The 16,766-nt window shown below is 39.1% G+C and overlaps 1 protein-coding gene across 2 annotated transcripts in view; it reads left to right on the forward strand.

Annotated features, from left to right (window-relative positions):
- Arap2 (ArfGAP with RhoGAP domain, ankyrin repeat and PH domain 2) overlaps nucleotides 1-16,766 on the forward strand; it is a 169,855-nt gene that overhangs the window by 62,073 nt on the left and 91,016 nt on the right. For both annotated transcript variants that reach the window (XM_052199605.1, XM_052199606.1), the window contains exon 9: nucleotides 7,383-7,561. In XM_052199605.1, the coding sequence (XP_052055565.1) occupies nucleotides 7,383-7,561 (179 nt within the window). The remainder of the gene's footprint in view (nucleotides 1-7,382; nucleotides 7,562-16,766) is intronic.

Here is a 16,766-nt window from a genome sequence, read left to right on the forward strand (position 1 = left end):
AAGATAATTTAATTGACATTGTAAACATACTTAGAGCCCTTCGTTTCTCCCAAAGCAAGTTAATAAACCAGGTAAAGGAAAATATAGACACTTTTAACCCTATTGCTTTCAAATAATTTATATTTTGTTAGTGTTTTGAATGCCTAATGTTAAAACCTAAATTGCAAGTTGCTTTTTTGTGTGGTTATTGTTATATATAAAAATCATTTAGTGTGGAGCAGATATGTATGGGACACTTGTTTAAGCTATGGCTATATAGCAATGAAAAGTGGACAAAAATATTCTCTCACAGAGATGGCTTCAGTGTGTGATTTTGATAATGCAAAGTGGGTATTTAACACTAAAAAGCAAATATCCTAATTTTAAACAAGTTGATTTTAGGGAAACGTAAACAAGGAAGTTCTTAGTAAAATACGCTGGCACAGTAATCTTTGGGCTACAGATTTGTGCTGACTATACTCACTATATCATTTTCATGGGAATCATCAACTTTGTGACTCCTGATACAAAGGTGACATGTTGGGGAGAGAGGAATGCTTGCTGCTGAAAAAGTTGACTCCAGTTTATCCCTGGGAACCATACCATGGGCAGAAACAATTGGTTCCTGCAAGTCATCTTCAGACTTACCCATGCACAAGGCACATGCGTATCACCACTCCTAAGCACACACATTTGTATGTATGTACACAAAAATACACACACACACACACACACACACACACACGCATAAATATAGACACAACAGTTGAAATGTCACATGTGCTTTGCACTGAGTCTAAAAGTGTACAGAAGAATATTTTCTAACGTTGGTTAGTACAAGAGGGAAATATAATGGAAAATAAATGTGATTCTCATGATGTGGATGGCTGTAAACCACACTAGGTTTAAATAACACAGGTGAGGCTACATCCTGATTAAATAAGAGATTTACCTTGTTTTAGAAACTGTGTTGGTGTCGATTTATAACTACCTGATTTTTAGCACAGTGCTATCCCAGTATGCTGTATTTCATTAGTGGCTGTATGAAGAACTTACTGAATATTGTGTATATAGCAGGAATTTTGTCAAAGTCAGCATGTTACCAACCTTGTAATGTGCCTTGCATGATTGTTGTTCCATTTTAAACATGAGAACATCTACCAGCAGATGGAAACTGCCCTGACGCTAACCACTGGGAAGCAGCATTGTCCTTTAGACTACTTCAATCCCAGGATATAAGTTAACATATAGCACCAAGAAAGTGTTCAATTCATATATATTTCTAGAAAGTTCTAGCCGTTGCTGAAGGTAATCAATAGTGAGTGTGTCCATCTGCCTGTCAGGGAGCAGTGTTTTTCAGACTTTGACTACTGATGATTTATGAGATCCAATTAGAAGCTTATGCTGTCGCTGAAAACATAAACTCCACACTAAAACCCCCAAGACATAGCATAAAAATATCAAAGACCAATGCTTGTAGGACATATCATGTTGTATAGCAAATTTATGTCGATCTTGTATATGGATAATGTAGAAAACATCTCATATTTCTATTTTCTTTTAATTTAAATACTTTTTAACTAAAATACAGTCACGATGCTTGGTCACCACTTTTTCTTTGTCCAACCCCTCCCAAGTGCCTAGCCTCAAGCTCTTTCATGTTCTACTCTGAAGCGCAAGATAACCTCCTCTTCCTGAATTATTATTGTTTTACACACTCACATACACACACACACACACACACACACACACAGGCACATATGCACGCATAAACCTGCTGAGTCAGTTTTTGTTTGTATGTATGTGGTTTCAGGGATAACCAACTTATATTGGTTAACCAATTGGGGTACTCATCCCTGGAAGAAGCTTTCTCTGTCAGTGTTCTGCAGTTGCGTGTAGCTACTGTCCAATGCTGTGAACCTGGGAGAATTTTCTCCCTGTCCTGTAACATGTCTGTTGGTATTGCCATTGTTTGGATGTTGTTTATGCAGACATATCTGGGAGAGACAGTGTCACAGCAACAGACTTCCTGGTATTCTGACTCTTAACATTTTTCCTAACCTGCCTTGTGGCCTGACTTAACCATAGATACTGGAGCTGTGATGGAGATGTCGTGGGCTCCTCACCATCACTTGATGTCCGTATTGTGCCTAGTTGAGGTTTCCTGCTATTGTCTCCATTGACTTTAAAGAGAAGCTTCTTTGACAAGGGGTGGTAGCTCTACTTATAGATGGGTGTAAGGATAACATTTAGAGTGTAGTAAGGAATTATGTTAGTCTAGCAAAGTGGCAATAGTAGATTATCTTCTCAAACCCATGACCTCACTAGTGGCTACCTTTCTTGTGCCAGATATTGTTCCCTCCTGTTGAGTGTACTTTAATTAGGCTACTATTGGTCACCATCAACATGTGAGTTCCTTTTACTTTGCCTTATGGACATCTTCCCATTTTCCTCATTGCTGTAGTTCATGGATGCACAGCTGATTATTAATTGATTCCTTCCCTTGGAAGCTTTCATAGTATTTTCTGGTACTATGGAAACTATACTGTGGGACTGTAACTCCCAAAGACGTACAGAACATGGCTGTTACCCTTGGTTACCTGTAAGCCCAGGTTGGTGAGTTACCACACAGTTAGGACACAGGACTCAGACTATTCAAGATCACTTGGTATTTACAAGAAATCAACACTGGAAAAGAGATTACTGTCCTGGCCTACAGCAACCCTCATTCTTTTATAATTCACCCCATAGATGCATGACAGGCTCTACCCTGGAGCGTTTGTATTTGAGTAGCTACTTCTATAAATCATACCTGAGATGCCATTATAGTTTGACATTTGTCACATTCAAAATGTCTAACATTTTGATTATTCTGGGTTACACAATAAAAATATTGCTATTTTCTTAATTAATGTTCATTATGTTAAAATGGTATTACTTTGAAAATAGTCTTCCTCAGAGAGAAATTTCATAGTGACTCCTCTTGCTCTGGCAATAGATAGGTGTGGGGTTCATGGCATTATGGTGTCCAGTCATCTGTGTACCTATTCTTAGCTACACATATGACGCTCTCCAGACAGGCAATACTATGGGGACCCACCCCGGAGGGTTAGAGTAGATATGAATAATTCTGATGGGGTTCGAGTCCTGCACTGCTTTCACATCTTGGCTGTCAATTGTAGGTGGTGTATTTCTATCCATCTGAGCATGTTGCAGACACTGGATCAGAGGCTGGTCAGTCACTCAACTCAGGGCATCAGACAGTCCCCCAAGGTGGTTCTGACTCTGATTCCCAAGAGGCTTTTAAATTACAAACAGTTTATTAGACCTGCCATAAGAAACAGAATTCTAAATCCAACATGGCCAGAAGCATGACGTCATGAAATGTTATCTGACTCTTCCGTTTTTCACCCTCCTTATTCTCATTAAAGGTGACTCTGCTTTGTTCAGTACTCCATACCGTTCTGGAAGTCTCCTAAATGTGTTTTAGGCCCATGCTAGGATTCCAAATTCCAGTAAAATACCATCTTACAAATAATGTCTTTTGAACAAAGGAATGTAGAAATCTCTCTATTCTTTGTACAAGTAATATTAATAATACGCTTCTGGGATTAGGGAGCTAGCTCAATGGTAAAGAACTTACTGTGCAAGGACAAGAACTTGCGTTCCATCTCAGGGTGCACATAAAGCCAGGGGTAGAAGCAAGTTTGTGATTCTAGTGCTGCTGTGGCAAAATGCAAAGCAGTTAATGGAGACTCTGGACAGTGACAGGCCAGGCAAGCTACTCTCTCAGCGAACAAGAGCCTGTCACAAACAATGCAAAAGTCCTGCACTGACACCATAGGCTATACTCTTACCTCTACACTCAGACTGTGGTAGCCATTTGTACACACCACACACACACACACACACACACACACACATGCACACACACGCACACAAAATATAGGTGACTGCTACTCATTAATACTCAGACATTTGTCCAGTTTCAAAGTCTATATGTGTTTGTAAACTTTTCTGATATGTAGATATAAACATATATAGAGATAGATTTATAGATTTCTCCTTACACTCTCCACTTCGCATTTTCTCCTCCAAAAGGTTCCCTTTTCATATTCATGCTTTTTGTGTGTTGTTTTATGACATACTTCTTTCAGCCAGGATCATCTGTGTGACTGTGTGTGTGGAAGTATCTTTGGAAGCCTGATGGCCTAACAGTTTTGTGTACAACTGAAGATGACTGTCCCTCATGGACAACCCAACAGTTTTACAAAATCCCACAGTTAGGCATAGAGCTCCATGAGGCCTTTCTCTATCTGTGATTGTCATTTGCTATACCAGTCTTGTCAAGACCCAATGGACAGAACAGTAGCTGTAACGAAATCATGTTTTCAGTGTCTATTCTGTGCTGAAGATAGCATTTCAAGTCCCCCATCCCCCCCACACACATTTGCCTTGTACATGCTTTCTTAATACTTCTCTGAAAATTTCTCTGAGCCTTAGCAAATTGAGGGCCACTCATTCCATGTTAAGGAATGGATGTCTGGTACTGTAAAATTCATCCAAACCCCATGGCTAGGAAGGTCATAGACCCTCACTACTGTTGTACAGTTAAATAGACTTGTCACAAAACCATAGTCTAAATTTTTATGTTTATATCCATAGATTCTATTCCTTGCACTGAACTGTAATGATTGTGGAGACACATGACGGTTCATAGTATTAAAATAAATGAGAGATGAGTGCTCAGCCCCAAACAGGACATTCACTCCTTATTCTTTGTTTCCTTCCCATTATTCTTGGAGGCCTCAGGAGGAAAATGATGTTCAGAATCAGTCAATTTATACTAGTACTGCTCTAATACATATGCTTAAAGTATAAAGGAGACAATTTCAAATTAATTACTGAGAGATTGAGATAATATGCTAGCTGTGATGTAAAAACCACAAAGCTTGGGTCTACTTTATTACATTATAGTTACATTTGAAACGTTTATGAATAGTCAGCAAAGCAACCATTCTTTAGATTACTTGGCAGAAGCATCTTGTATGAAACCAACATTCACAAGTGATAACCACAGTAAGGTGGAAACTCTTCCTAAAGATATAGCATAGCTTTTTCTAGTACAGGCTGGACCCGTTGCTGAAGATGTCACACTGTGGAGGTGTTGTTGCTTATTGATATTAAGTCAAGATTCCAGAATGCTTTCAGACATCTAATAGGTTTGTGGGTATTTGGAGTGCACTTCATCCAGATATGCAAGAAAACACCCATTTGTGAGAATTATGTAATGCCTGGAAAATCAATATTGGCTTTTATCATTGAACTCTTTTTAGTACATTAAAAGTTGAGCAAGGATAGTATTAATTTAGAAATTAAAACTTATTGTGAAGTAATTTTCCATCCTTTATTAAATATTAATACATCTCATATGAAGACTTATTATAATCCACAATGAAGTTTCTGTGGGTAGGCTTGTAATAGAAGCTGGTCTAAATCCCAAGTCATGGCCCTGTTTATTCTCTCTATTAAAATTTTTGCTACCTGAGATTCAGTCTGATTTATTATTTAGTTTATTTATTTGTATATTCATATCTCTATGTATATACTTATTTTTATTCAGCTTTGATAGTGTCATTGCTATCCTTGAACATAAAGATCCCCTTTTGGTTTTTGCAATTCGTCTCATATATCTGCATCTATGGGTCCTTTCTTGTAGACATTGTCTTTGTTCATATGGTGGTAGTCTACTAAGATATGCCAGTGCCCTGAAAATGGACAGTGTTCTGTGAACTGGATTGCCCTGCCATTTTTCATGGGCTGTTTATGAGACCAACCTTTCTTATATTCTGGGCAATTCATTTCTGGGTTAACATCCATGAATCAGCTATACCTTACTCCCTTTAATACGCTGATACTTTGAATGTCCTTATATTTTATTTTAATTTTCTTATATCTCAATTGTCTTATTCCTGAATTCTATGCTCCCAGGTTGTCATACCAGTCATAAACACAGGCATCTCAATGGTCTTTCCTCCTAGTTCGTTATCCTGAAGTGATTTTGGGTTTTCCTTTTCTTCTGTAATTCAAAGTAGGTAGTGGATGTTGTCTGTCCATATTTCTCATAATTTCCATGTAAGTTCAAAAATATCAATACACTCCTTTAAAAGATAAGTCGCAGAACTGATGTTGGTTCCTGTTGATTTTTTCTTGTGTTGTCCTTGCTCAATGTCCCGAAATGCCCTTCTCGGTTTAATTTTTTTTTTTAAACATTGTTCTTCATTCTCAAGATCAATCACCTACCCCACTTTTTTTATAGTGCCAAATGCAGTTGTGTAGTAGTTTAACTAACCTTCCTTATAATTTCGGCAATACCTTTCTCAATGACCTTCAGTAAATCCATTCTCTCTGTCGAATGGACTCATGTATTATTCGATACCATTTGAGTGACATTTATTCTAGTCTGTGCACCATTATCTGTTCAAATCTAACTTGACTTATTGTCTTGGTTACTCCTTGGAGACTATTTCACATTTCTGTGCCACCAGTAGTGTGTGGTGCATAACTGAAGGTCATTTAGCTTTTATGGAGGGAGTGTGAATACCACGTTTTACTTTGGAAGCTGAGTTACAAAGCATTATCTTAAGTTATAAAGAGTCATCTGCTGATTATTTCCCTGCTTAATCTATCAGTTGTGTAGTGATGCTGTTTTCTTCTGTACCAGTCACCCCCTGAATCTCCGATGAAGTAACCTGACAGACAACTTAAGGGAGGAAAGATTTATTTTGGCTCAGGACTTCAGAGAGTTCATTACATAGTAGTTTGGTCTCCGGTACTTGGGAAGATCCATTAGGGGGGGAGGGGGGCTGGTATGTAAAATAGAAGTTTCTTCATCTAGATATAGAGAAAAAGCTAAAAGGAAGACAGCACTTGTTTGGCCTTCAAAGAAACTAGTCTTTGAGTAACTACTTTTTCCAACTCTGACTCTTCACTCCTGTCTTCATAACCTCCCAAAGTACAATCACCAACTGGTGGCCCCAAACTCAAACCTGGACCCTAATGGCAAGATTTAATTTGAAAATTATTGCAGAGAGAAAAGCACAGTCTCCAGAATAATCTCAGACATGAAGAAGGGATTCGATCTCCTGGAGTCCTTTCTAAGTGCAGTCTTATTTGAGGCTGAAATGGAGCCTGAGATGCGGTATTTTAGAAGAAGATCATCCTGCTGGCTCCAGGGAACTGCATAGTCTTTTCTGTTCAGCTAAAATAAAAGTCCTGCCTCTGCTAACAGTGAAATTTAAGCTGTGTCTTTGGTAGAGAATTTGCTTGTTGTTTGCTTCAGAGCAAGAGGATCTTATGTTGCTTTTCTTTGTCTTTCTTACATATTTTCCCTCTGATTTCAGAAGAGAGGAACGAGTGGATCAGCGTATTATTAAGTGCACTGGCATCGCCATCACTTGCATCCCAGTTGCAAGCAGCAGTGGCTCCTGAGAAATGTGGATATCTTGAATTGAGAGGGTATAAAGCCAAAATTTTTACTGTGTTAAGGGGCAACAGTGTGTGGCTGTGCAAAAATGAGCAGGTGAGCTTTGTTACATTAATTGTGAATTGCTATTCTTGGATGATAGCAACTGTGCTTAGCTTTTGAGAGCTATGTGTATTTTTATTCATAGTTTTTGGTGTTTCTTTAAAAACTCTTATTTGGTATGACAATGAAAATCTGTTTGAATGCGTTGTTTCAGAAAAGTCTCAGTCAATAAAGAGTCCATCATGGATGAAGCATGACAGGAAGGACAGGAAGCTCTGGGCACTTATCTTGAGCCATAGCCATGGGCACAGAGAGGAGGCGTAGGAAGGGCCTAGGATTAAAGACCTCTAATCCCAGCAGAAGACATACTTCTTCCTGCAAGGACACACCTCTCTCACCTCCCCCGCCCACAAAACAGTGCTACTGACAGAAGAGCAAGTATTCAAAACTCTGAGCCTGTGGATACATATGTCCTTGAAACCACCACTCCACATTTTATTATCTTTATTTCTCTTGGCGAACATATTCTGTTTATCATGAAATTGTCTTGGTAATAGAGGATAGTATGTAGAGGCAGGTATAGAAATATGTAGGTACATATACTTGCAGCCATATCTATCTATCTATAGATATAGATATGTCACATATACACAAGTATATGGGCTTTAACTATTAGATTATTGAATTTGGTTAAAACACTAAAGAGAGTATATTTTTGAGGAGGCTTGTGGATAATTAAGGTGTTCTTTCTGTGTGTTATGAGCTTTATACTTCATTTTGTAGTGCATATTTCCTTTCCTGTTTTATACTTCATTTTGTAGCGCAGATTTCCTTTCCTGTTTTATACTTTTGTATGTAAAAGAAAATTCTTCCTCCTTAAGTGCTTAGTTCTTATTTGAGATATGAAATGGTGCATTTTGAACACCATTGACCAGCAATGAATTCTAGAATGATTTCGTTTAATAGTGAAGCATGGTAAGTTATAAACATTGACTCTTTTCCTATCAAACACAGAGTTTTCAACCCAAAACAAGCATAGGAAAAAATAAGACTATAGAACTCTTTAACCAAAGGCATCCTCAAAATTCACTGCGAATTTATTCCTTATTTTGGGGGGTGGGATATATTAGTCAATTAGCTGTGGAAAGCATCAGCAAACTAATAATGTGAATATTTAGCATAATCCTAAACAACAGTGGCATGCAGCTTAGCAGTGTATGTGGACTGGATGTGAATATTGTTTCGGAAGTCTCTGAAGATAGGTGATTAAAACTTTCCTCATTAGAATTCAGGTCAAAACTCGTCATTTGCATCTATCTGTGTTGAAGTTACTCTACCAACCTGAGGTTTTCATTTTTGTATTTGCACAGACCCAGTACAATCCCTGCCACTCATTTCATTGCTCACATGAGCTAGATTACCTGAGTTTTGTGGTATTTTCTAGAAATAATATATTTTTGAGTTTTATTAACACTTTGGGAAAAAGAAGTTTTTTTCCCTTATATGAAATCATTGTTTTAGTAATAATTTTTAATTTGAAATATAAAATGTTTGTCCCTGGTTGAGTGCCAGGTACTATGCTAATTAATTTATAAATACTTCCCTTTAATCTTTCCTATAATTATAGGAAGAAGCCCCTGTCATCTGTGAATTAAATGAGTAAAATGAGGTTTACATCATTTGTACAGGGCTAACAGTTTGCTTCATCATGACAAGCTTAATTTAAAACTAGAACTTTTTTAACTCTAGGTTTGTCTTCTTATAAAAGCATGGTTTAAATTTTCTCTCTACTTCTATCTTTTATAAATGAGCAAGAATTATTTTTGTGACTAATGACACTGTGTAGGAATCTTGGAGCAAGCACTTAATGTTGTGTCGGACTGTACACTCTCCAATCGTGTGCACTTCTAGCAGGGCCGTTTCAGCTGCAAGGGGAAATGCCAGACAAGAGCTACTGCAGGTGATAAGCCCAGGGATTTTGTTGCCTGTTCCTTTGCTTTGCTTTCCAGAGATGGCATCTCTCGTAGCAGATAGCTTGAACTCTCCGTCCTTCCGTCTTCCACATGTTGAGATTGAAGTCCTGTGCCATTATATCTCTGTCAGTGCTGTATTCCATGGGAAGGCATTACGGAGTGTTCTCAAACACAGGGCATCAAAGAAATTGGAGAATCAGAAACAATTCCATTTATACAAATGTATAAATTATTTTTAAAAATGAAAGCAGTAAGGCTGACATACACACCATCTTTGGATAAGTAATCTATTTTTAAAATAAACATATTTTTAATGTACATTTATTTAGAATTTTCCTCTCATATATTGAGGTCGTTATATTTTAACTTTAAAGATATATTTTAGTGTGTGTGGGTGGGGTGGGGGGAGGTGTTTGCATTATCTTAAATAATGTTTTCTTGAGAAGTGGTCAAGTTGAACAAACTGCATTTAGTACTGTTCCAGCTTTTTAAGCTTTTCTCTCTCAGTATTTGCCTTATTGTCCTGATCATATAGGGAAGCAGTTAATGGGAAGAATCACCTGGAATGCTGAGATAGGACAGATTTTTCTCTTCAACATACAGAGCTTCACCCAAGTGAGGGTATTGGCCTGCTTTAGGAAAGCATTGGATGATGCTGATATATATTGATGTAAATACAAACACACACAAGCATACACGCACATATGCACACACACGCACACACATACATGCACACTAGTAATTTTCAAAGATTATAAAACAAATGTATTCTTTCAGAAGTATGAGATGTTAGTTTTGAACTTTTGTATAAATTGTATTGGATGTAATAATAGCTATATCACAGAACATAATTGTTTCATTATTCATAAGAAACAAATTCATTACACATGTAATTTCTTGGCATAAAGACATGTTGCCTTAAAAAAAGATTGACCTATAGCACTCTAACCAAGGAATTATATTCAGTGTGCTTTCCATTAATGGATATGGAGTTTTACTAATTTATTGATTATTCCAGTGAGATATGAGTGAGCAAATACTAGATGAGTGATAAGGTTGGCTATTGCAGAGAAATCTCCCTGACCCTAACCACAAGGATTAGATTGGGAGGTTGCAGCTATGGGTTTTCCTTCTTATTCTGCTATGGCAAACTGTTTTGGGTAATGCTGTTACTCCTGTTAACCAGCATCGTTGTAAAGGGAGACAGAGCACTTCCCCTAAACTTGTCAGAACTTTTGTTGAAATTTCATGTTTCTGGCCCTATTCCTGGTACATTAGCTTAACTCTTGGGATATGTAGTGTATTCACATCCACGAAAATACCAAATGTGGTATTTCATGTGAGATGACTCCAAAACCACACACTGAAATGCTGTGGAGGTTTTTACTTCTTCTAAAGTGATCAGCATTCAGCTAAAGGGAAGATGACAACCCTGGAGTTGGAAAATTTATACAACTTCCCTTTACCACCTGTGGTAACAGCAATGGGTCTTTATTCACCCCTAGATGATACACATAATTTTTATTTGTAGTTTAAAACTATTTATAAGAATGACCTTTTACCAGTTGAACATATTGAAACATTGATGTATGACCTTACAAACATTTTAGTAAACATTAAGAAAATCATTATTGTTGTATAGTTTTAGAATTGGACTGTGTTCATTGCATGTTGTACATAATTCTGAAAGACTCTACAGCTTGTGCCTTGTTATGTTTGCACCTTTACTGAAATGTCAGTGATTCATATAAGAGTTTAAAATGCCCAGCCTTTCTTGAGAAGTTTCCTTACTGCATTTTTTCACTTCAGAGTTTCACTTTCAGCATACTTCAGAGCTGTGTTATCAGAGTGAATTCTAAAGGTTTGAAAACTCCAGTCCTGTCATTAGAGTTTAGGAAGAGGAAAGTCACTAGAGATCATTTTTATTTGCTTGAACCATGGGTTTCTTTCCCTCTGCTTGGCCAGGATTTTCTCTGCTTCGAAGATGGTTGTGCGTCCATCCGGACCCGATCCTCTAGTCTTCATAGATGCTGTCCCAGTGCCAGCCTGCCTGAAGAGGCATCTTCAGGAAACTTCTTTCTTTATTTTCTGAATCTGTCTCTAGTACTGAGCGGAGAACATGCGTTTTTCTCACATATATTCACCTTGAACTCAATTTTCCAAACACATGTTTATGGTGTTTGAAATTCTCTCTCATTCCTACGATCAGCAGTGCGAGCCTGCTGGAAGTCTTGCTGTACATCCGTGTTGTGTTCTCTGACTGCGCTAGACTCCGGAAATAGCATGCATCAACCTGCATTTAACACCATCTTCTGGTTTCTCTGCTGCTTGGTGCGAAGGCCCCCATTCTCCCTTGCTTTGTGCACTTCCCTTCATTTCTATGCTGCTGGAGCTGAGACCCAGAGGGGCTCTCAGGCTGCAGAGCAGAGAGACTGGAGGGGATTCTTATAAAATATTGCCTGAGGTGTTTTTAGTCTTTTTTTTTCCAACTAGGCTCTAAGCTGTGAAAGGGGAAAAAGCATGGAGATTTAGAGAAGACCTAACAAAGGTCTCTAACAAAAAGAGCCGATAGCATCTTAGAAACCAACACAAGAATTCTTAGCCTAATCACCCAGTGCATGGCCCCCATCAAAAAAAGTAAATGTCACCTCTGCATACTTAACTCCATATCAGAAGCCTTCCCTGTGTCAGTTTTCACAATTTTCTTCTATTTCTTATACCTGCAGTGTGTTACACTTATGGCAACATTTCCATATTATCACTTTCAATCTGTTTAAAAGAACTTCTGTAATTGGATGTATATGGGTTATACTAAAGTCATTATGTTTTGAGATCCATCTGTCTACTTAGGAAGTATTTAGCAGGGATTTTTTTTCTGGCTGGTATAGAGGCAAGCTCACCTTGTGGGAAGCCACCTGCTCTCTGGAAGCTTAGTTTCTGGTGAGAATAACAAAGTAACATCGGAACCTAAGAATCTCTGTGCAACATTGTCAGCCTTCATTTTGTCTCATGCATGTAGAATGTATGTATTCGTACATGTGTGGCTGTGTGTGTGTGTGTGTGTGTGTGTGTGTGTATGTGTATGGTGGTCTGTTTAGGGTGTGAATGCATGAGAAGACCATCAGTTAACATCAAGAGTCTTCTGTAATTCTTTCCTATCTCAGTGAGACAGTGTTTCTCAGTCGAAGCAAGCTCTCACCAGTTTGGCTTGCTCTGGGGAGTTCCTATATCTACATTCCAAGTACTAACATGAGAATTAAAGGCAGGGTGGCATTGACATGTATTTCTGTGTTCTAAACTCTGGTCCTCATGCTTTCCGAATGTCAGGAACTTTAACCACTAAACCATCTCCCCATTCTTCCTCTAGCTTCAGTCAATTCAAATCATTTCGTTCTTTCTCTCCATCTTTCTGTCTGTTGCGCTCTCTGTCTCCCTCTTTCTCTGTCTGCCCCTTCTCAATGGGTAAATTCAGTACTTATCCTCACAATCATTCCTCAGGACTGAGGAAATGACTCAGTGGGCAAAACAGCCTGCTGGGCAAGCAAGAAGACGAGAATTTGAATCCCAGAGCACGTGTAGAAACAAGACCCTGAACCTGAGCATCAGTCTTCTAGTTTCCCTACAAGGAGATGGGGCATACTGAGAGGTGAGGCCTCAGAAACACATGAGCAGGTAGCCTGAGGTGTGGAACACCATTACGACAAAGAGACCTTGTCGCAAACAAGGTGGAAGTAGAGGACTGACACCTGAAGTTGTCCTTTCTCCCCTACAGCTTCTCTGTGGCCTCAACAGTCCTAAATTCCCATACACACATGCCTACAGATAGACAGGCACAATGACAAACACACAGAATTCCTCTGACCTTTCAGCAATGCCCATTTACACTTAAAATGTAGTCTACTATGGTTTAGAATGGTGGCTCAGCAGTTTGGAGCAAGGACTTCTCTTCCAGAAGACCTAAGTTTGAATCCCTGAGCTCTTATAAAGAAACTGAGATGGGCTCCTGGAGCCCATTTTGGTAGCTCACAGCTACCTGAATCCACAGCCTCAGGGACATCCAATGCCCTCTCTAGCCTGCACTCATGGGTAATATTCTCCCCCTCTCCTTCTCCCTCTATTCCTGTCCCTCTTCCCCTCTCTCATTCCCCTCTCCCTTTGTTGCCCCTCCTCCTTCCTCCCTCCCTCTGCCCCTCCTTTCCTCCCTCCTTCCTTCTCAATACATACTGAAATGAAAAAGATCTTTAAAAAATGAAATGCTGTTCATAGTACATTTATCATTATCATTTAATCTTTAAAGATATATTTGAAGATTTATTTATTTTTATTTTGTGGTGTGTGTGTGTGTGTGTGTGTGTGTGTGTGTGTGTGTGTGTATGGGAAAACTAATGGAGCTCGGGTACCCTTATAGGGATGATGGACTCCTCTAGTGGAGGGGAGCCTGCCTGGCTAGGGGAGAAGGTCCTTGACCAGAAGGCAGGCCATTCTGGTGCAGGCCTGTGTACCTGTAGAGGAAGCCTGGCTGGGTGGGGAAGTCCTGGGTCCTTTCTGGCAGCTGGAGATGCTGAGGCCTGATCCATTGCTCCTACATGGCAGGTTTTGAAAAGAAGAGGCAGTCCATGGTTTCAAAGCTTTATTATAGAGAAGTAGGAAAATAAAAAGAAATAGAGAAGTAAAGAGAGAAAGAAAAGATAGAGGGGTGAGAGCTGGCCATGACCATGTGGAAAGAGGGGAGAAGATTGGGGAGAGGGGGAGCAGGGGGACAGGAGAGAAAAAGCAAGAAAGCTAGGAGGGGCCTTGCATCCCATTTTATAGTGGGCTGGGTTATCTGGTAACTGTGTGGTGGGGAAAACCTGGCTGTATCCAAGTGACTGTAGGGGTGGAGTCCTGCCAGAATGATGGCCACAGGGTTATGTCCGACATTTGTGTGTGTGTGTGTGTGTGTGTGTGTGTGTGTGTGTGTGTGAGAGAGAGAGAGAGAGAGAGAGAGAGAGAGAGAGAGAGAGAGAGAGAGAGAGAATATGCTTATTTTAGGTCTTAGTGTTCATAGTTGATCATAAATAGAGAATGAAACATTTCTGCACTTGTCCCTCTAAAGAGTAAGGTGCATCATGGGATGTTGGTATTAAGAAAGTCAACAGAAATATAGTGACATTGCATTAATTGCACTTTTCCAGGAAAACTCTGGTTGACTATGGACTAGTTTGTCAGGGCAGGAATTTTTATGCAGGTGTCTTATGGATAAAGAAGCCAAAGGAGGATGTTGGATCTCCTGGAACTAGAGTTACAGAAATTGGGTATTTTTAGTTAGATTTCAGCACATGGATGTGAAGCAAATTAAGAGAAGTGGTCTTGGCTTCCATTTGTTGTTTCCCTGATAGTTTCTCATCACTTCCTGATGGGTTTTTAAAATATCATGCTAATATTAGCTAGTTCATTACAAGCAGATGTCTTGCTTGGTGAGTTCGGGCATCCGTTTGATGCTCATTGTGTAACTGAGGCTTTAACTACATAAATTCATTTGATTAAATATCCTCAAATCAGAATATAACAGAGGCTCTTTTCTGTCCCATTCCTCCTAATGTAAAGTCTCCTGATTCTTTTACCTGGGCATGGAGAACTAACAGAATTCAAATTGGCCTCCAAGGGCTTGGTTTATATGGCACAGAATGCAGCCACAGGATGTAGGTGGCAACCTCACATTCTCTGGGTTCTTTCTCTGGCCAAGCTCTGCATCTGGTGCTTCCTAGAAGTCTAGTGCCAATGTCACACAATGCCACATCTGTTTTCAACAAATGTTTAAGCACCGAATTCTTAAATTCCTGGCAGGGAAACCTAGCATTCACGATTTCTAAAATTAGGTTTGAGATTTCAGTGGATTCCGGGTTAACGGACTTTTCTTGATTTCTCTCTCTAGGGATGAGCTTTTTTTTCTTCTTTTTTTCTATTGCTCTTGCACTGTTTAGTTTGATCAATTCAGAATTCCTCTCATTGGAATAAATTTGTATAAATGACTCATTTCACTATCTTGGTCAATATTTGTGATAAATTCTTTCTGAATATTTAATACAGTCATTCTGTGATTACAGATGAAATGGAATGTTTTATGAATAATAAATTCTTCTGCCTGTAAAACTTTCAAAGGAAAGAATTATCCTGGCATCTTAAGCTTTTAACTCACATCATTTCATTTAATTTTTATAACTGTACTTTAAGGTAGAATTACTATATTTACAAACGATGTGATTGAGGTCTAGATAGGCCAGGTAGCTTGCTAATGCTTACCTAGCCAGGTTTCTTAAGCCTGTCGCTGCCAGGTATTTGCACATCTGCATTGTCTGGGTCTGCTAGCAACACCCGGGATCCTTATTGCTAGTGGTAATTGTCTGCCTTCTGAAATTCTGTGTTGGCCACAGGAACTAAATATAGAATATTGCTTACCCTACAAGCTCTCTTTAGTCTCTTAAATTAAAGACATTTCATTTAGGGTTCTGCTTTTCATTTTGATTTTGTCTTTTCATGCTCTTAATTGTCAGAATGGGAAAGAGAGATGGACACAGATAGTTGTGACAAACATCCAGGAAAAAGACATTGTCTAAACACATTCTAATGGTCTGAAAGGGGGCTAAATATCACCAAAGTATTCTTAATAAGAACTGCAGTTGTTTCACATTCAATAGCTCTCCAGAGCACTGACATTTATTTTGTTACCCTGCTCTATATTTTACAGTCAATTTGTGCTAGGGAGCTGTGTGCGTCCTCTAATTACTCAGAACCATATGGTCATGGCAGACAGTTGATAAATGGGCTGTAATTTTTCATGATAAGAAAATATCATCTTTCTCTTGCTGGAGAGAAATTCGGAATGCCGAGCTGACCCTCACTTTACCAGGAATTACAGCCTTGCATGTAGAGACTTTATGACTCGTGTAGAGAGATGAGAGGCTGTCCATCCAGGCAGGAACCATGATGAGCCTCATCAGTTCCCATATCAGGTTGTCATCCCACCATCTGCTAGGCTGGTGGTCAAAGCACTGTGGACGTCTGCCCTTAGTATCACACAGTACGTGCAGGCCAGGGACCTCACAGAATACTCTGGAGCGTCCTGATATCCATCTCTTGTCAAGAGCCTCATTGTGGAGAATTGTTAGAAGGCCATTTAGTGAAGGCACAATGGTTTATCTAGTTTATTCCTATAGCAAGGTTAGACAGATACCTCATTTTGCTAGTCTCACTTTCTTCGTCATTTATAAGAGTGGGCTCAATTTCTAGGCATACACAATTGGGAT

The sequence above is a fragment of the Apodemus sylvaticus genome, chromosome 11, assembly GCF_947179515.1.
Source record: "Apodemus sylvaticus chromosome 11, mApoSyl1.1, whole genome shotgun sequence".
NCBI classification, from domain to species: domain Eukaryota; kingdom Metazoa; phylum Chordata; class Mammalia; order Rodentia; family Muridae; genus Apodemus; species Apodemus sylvaticus.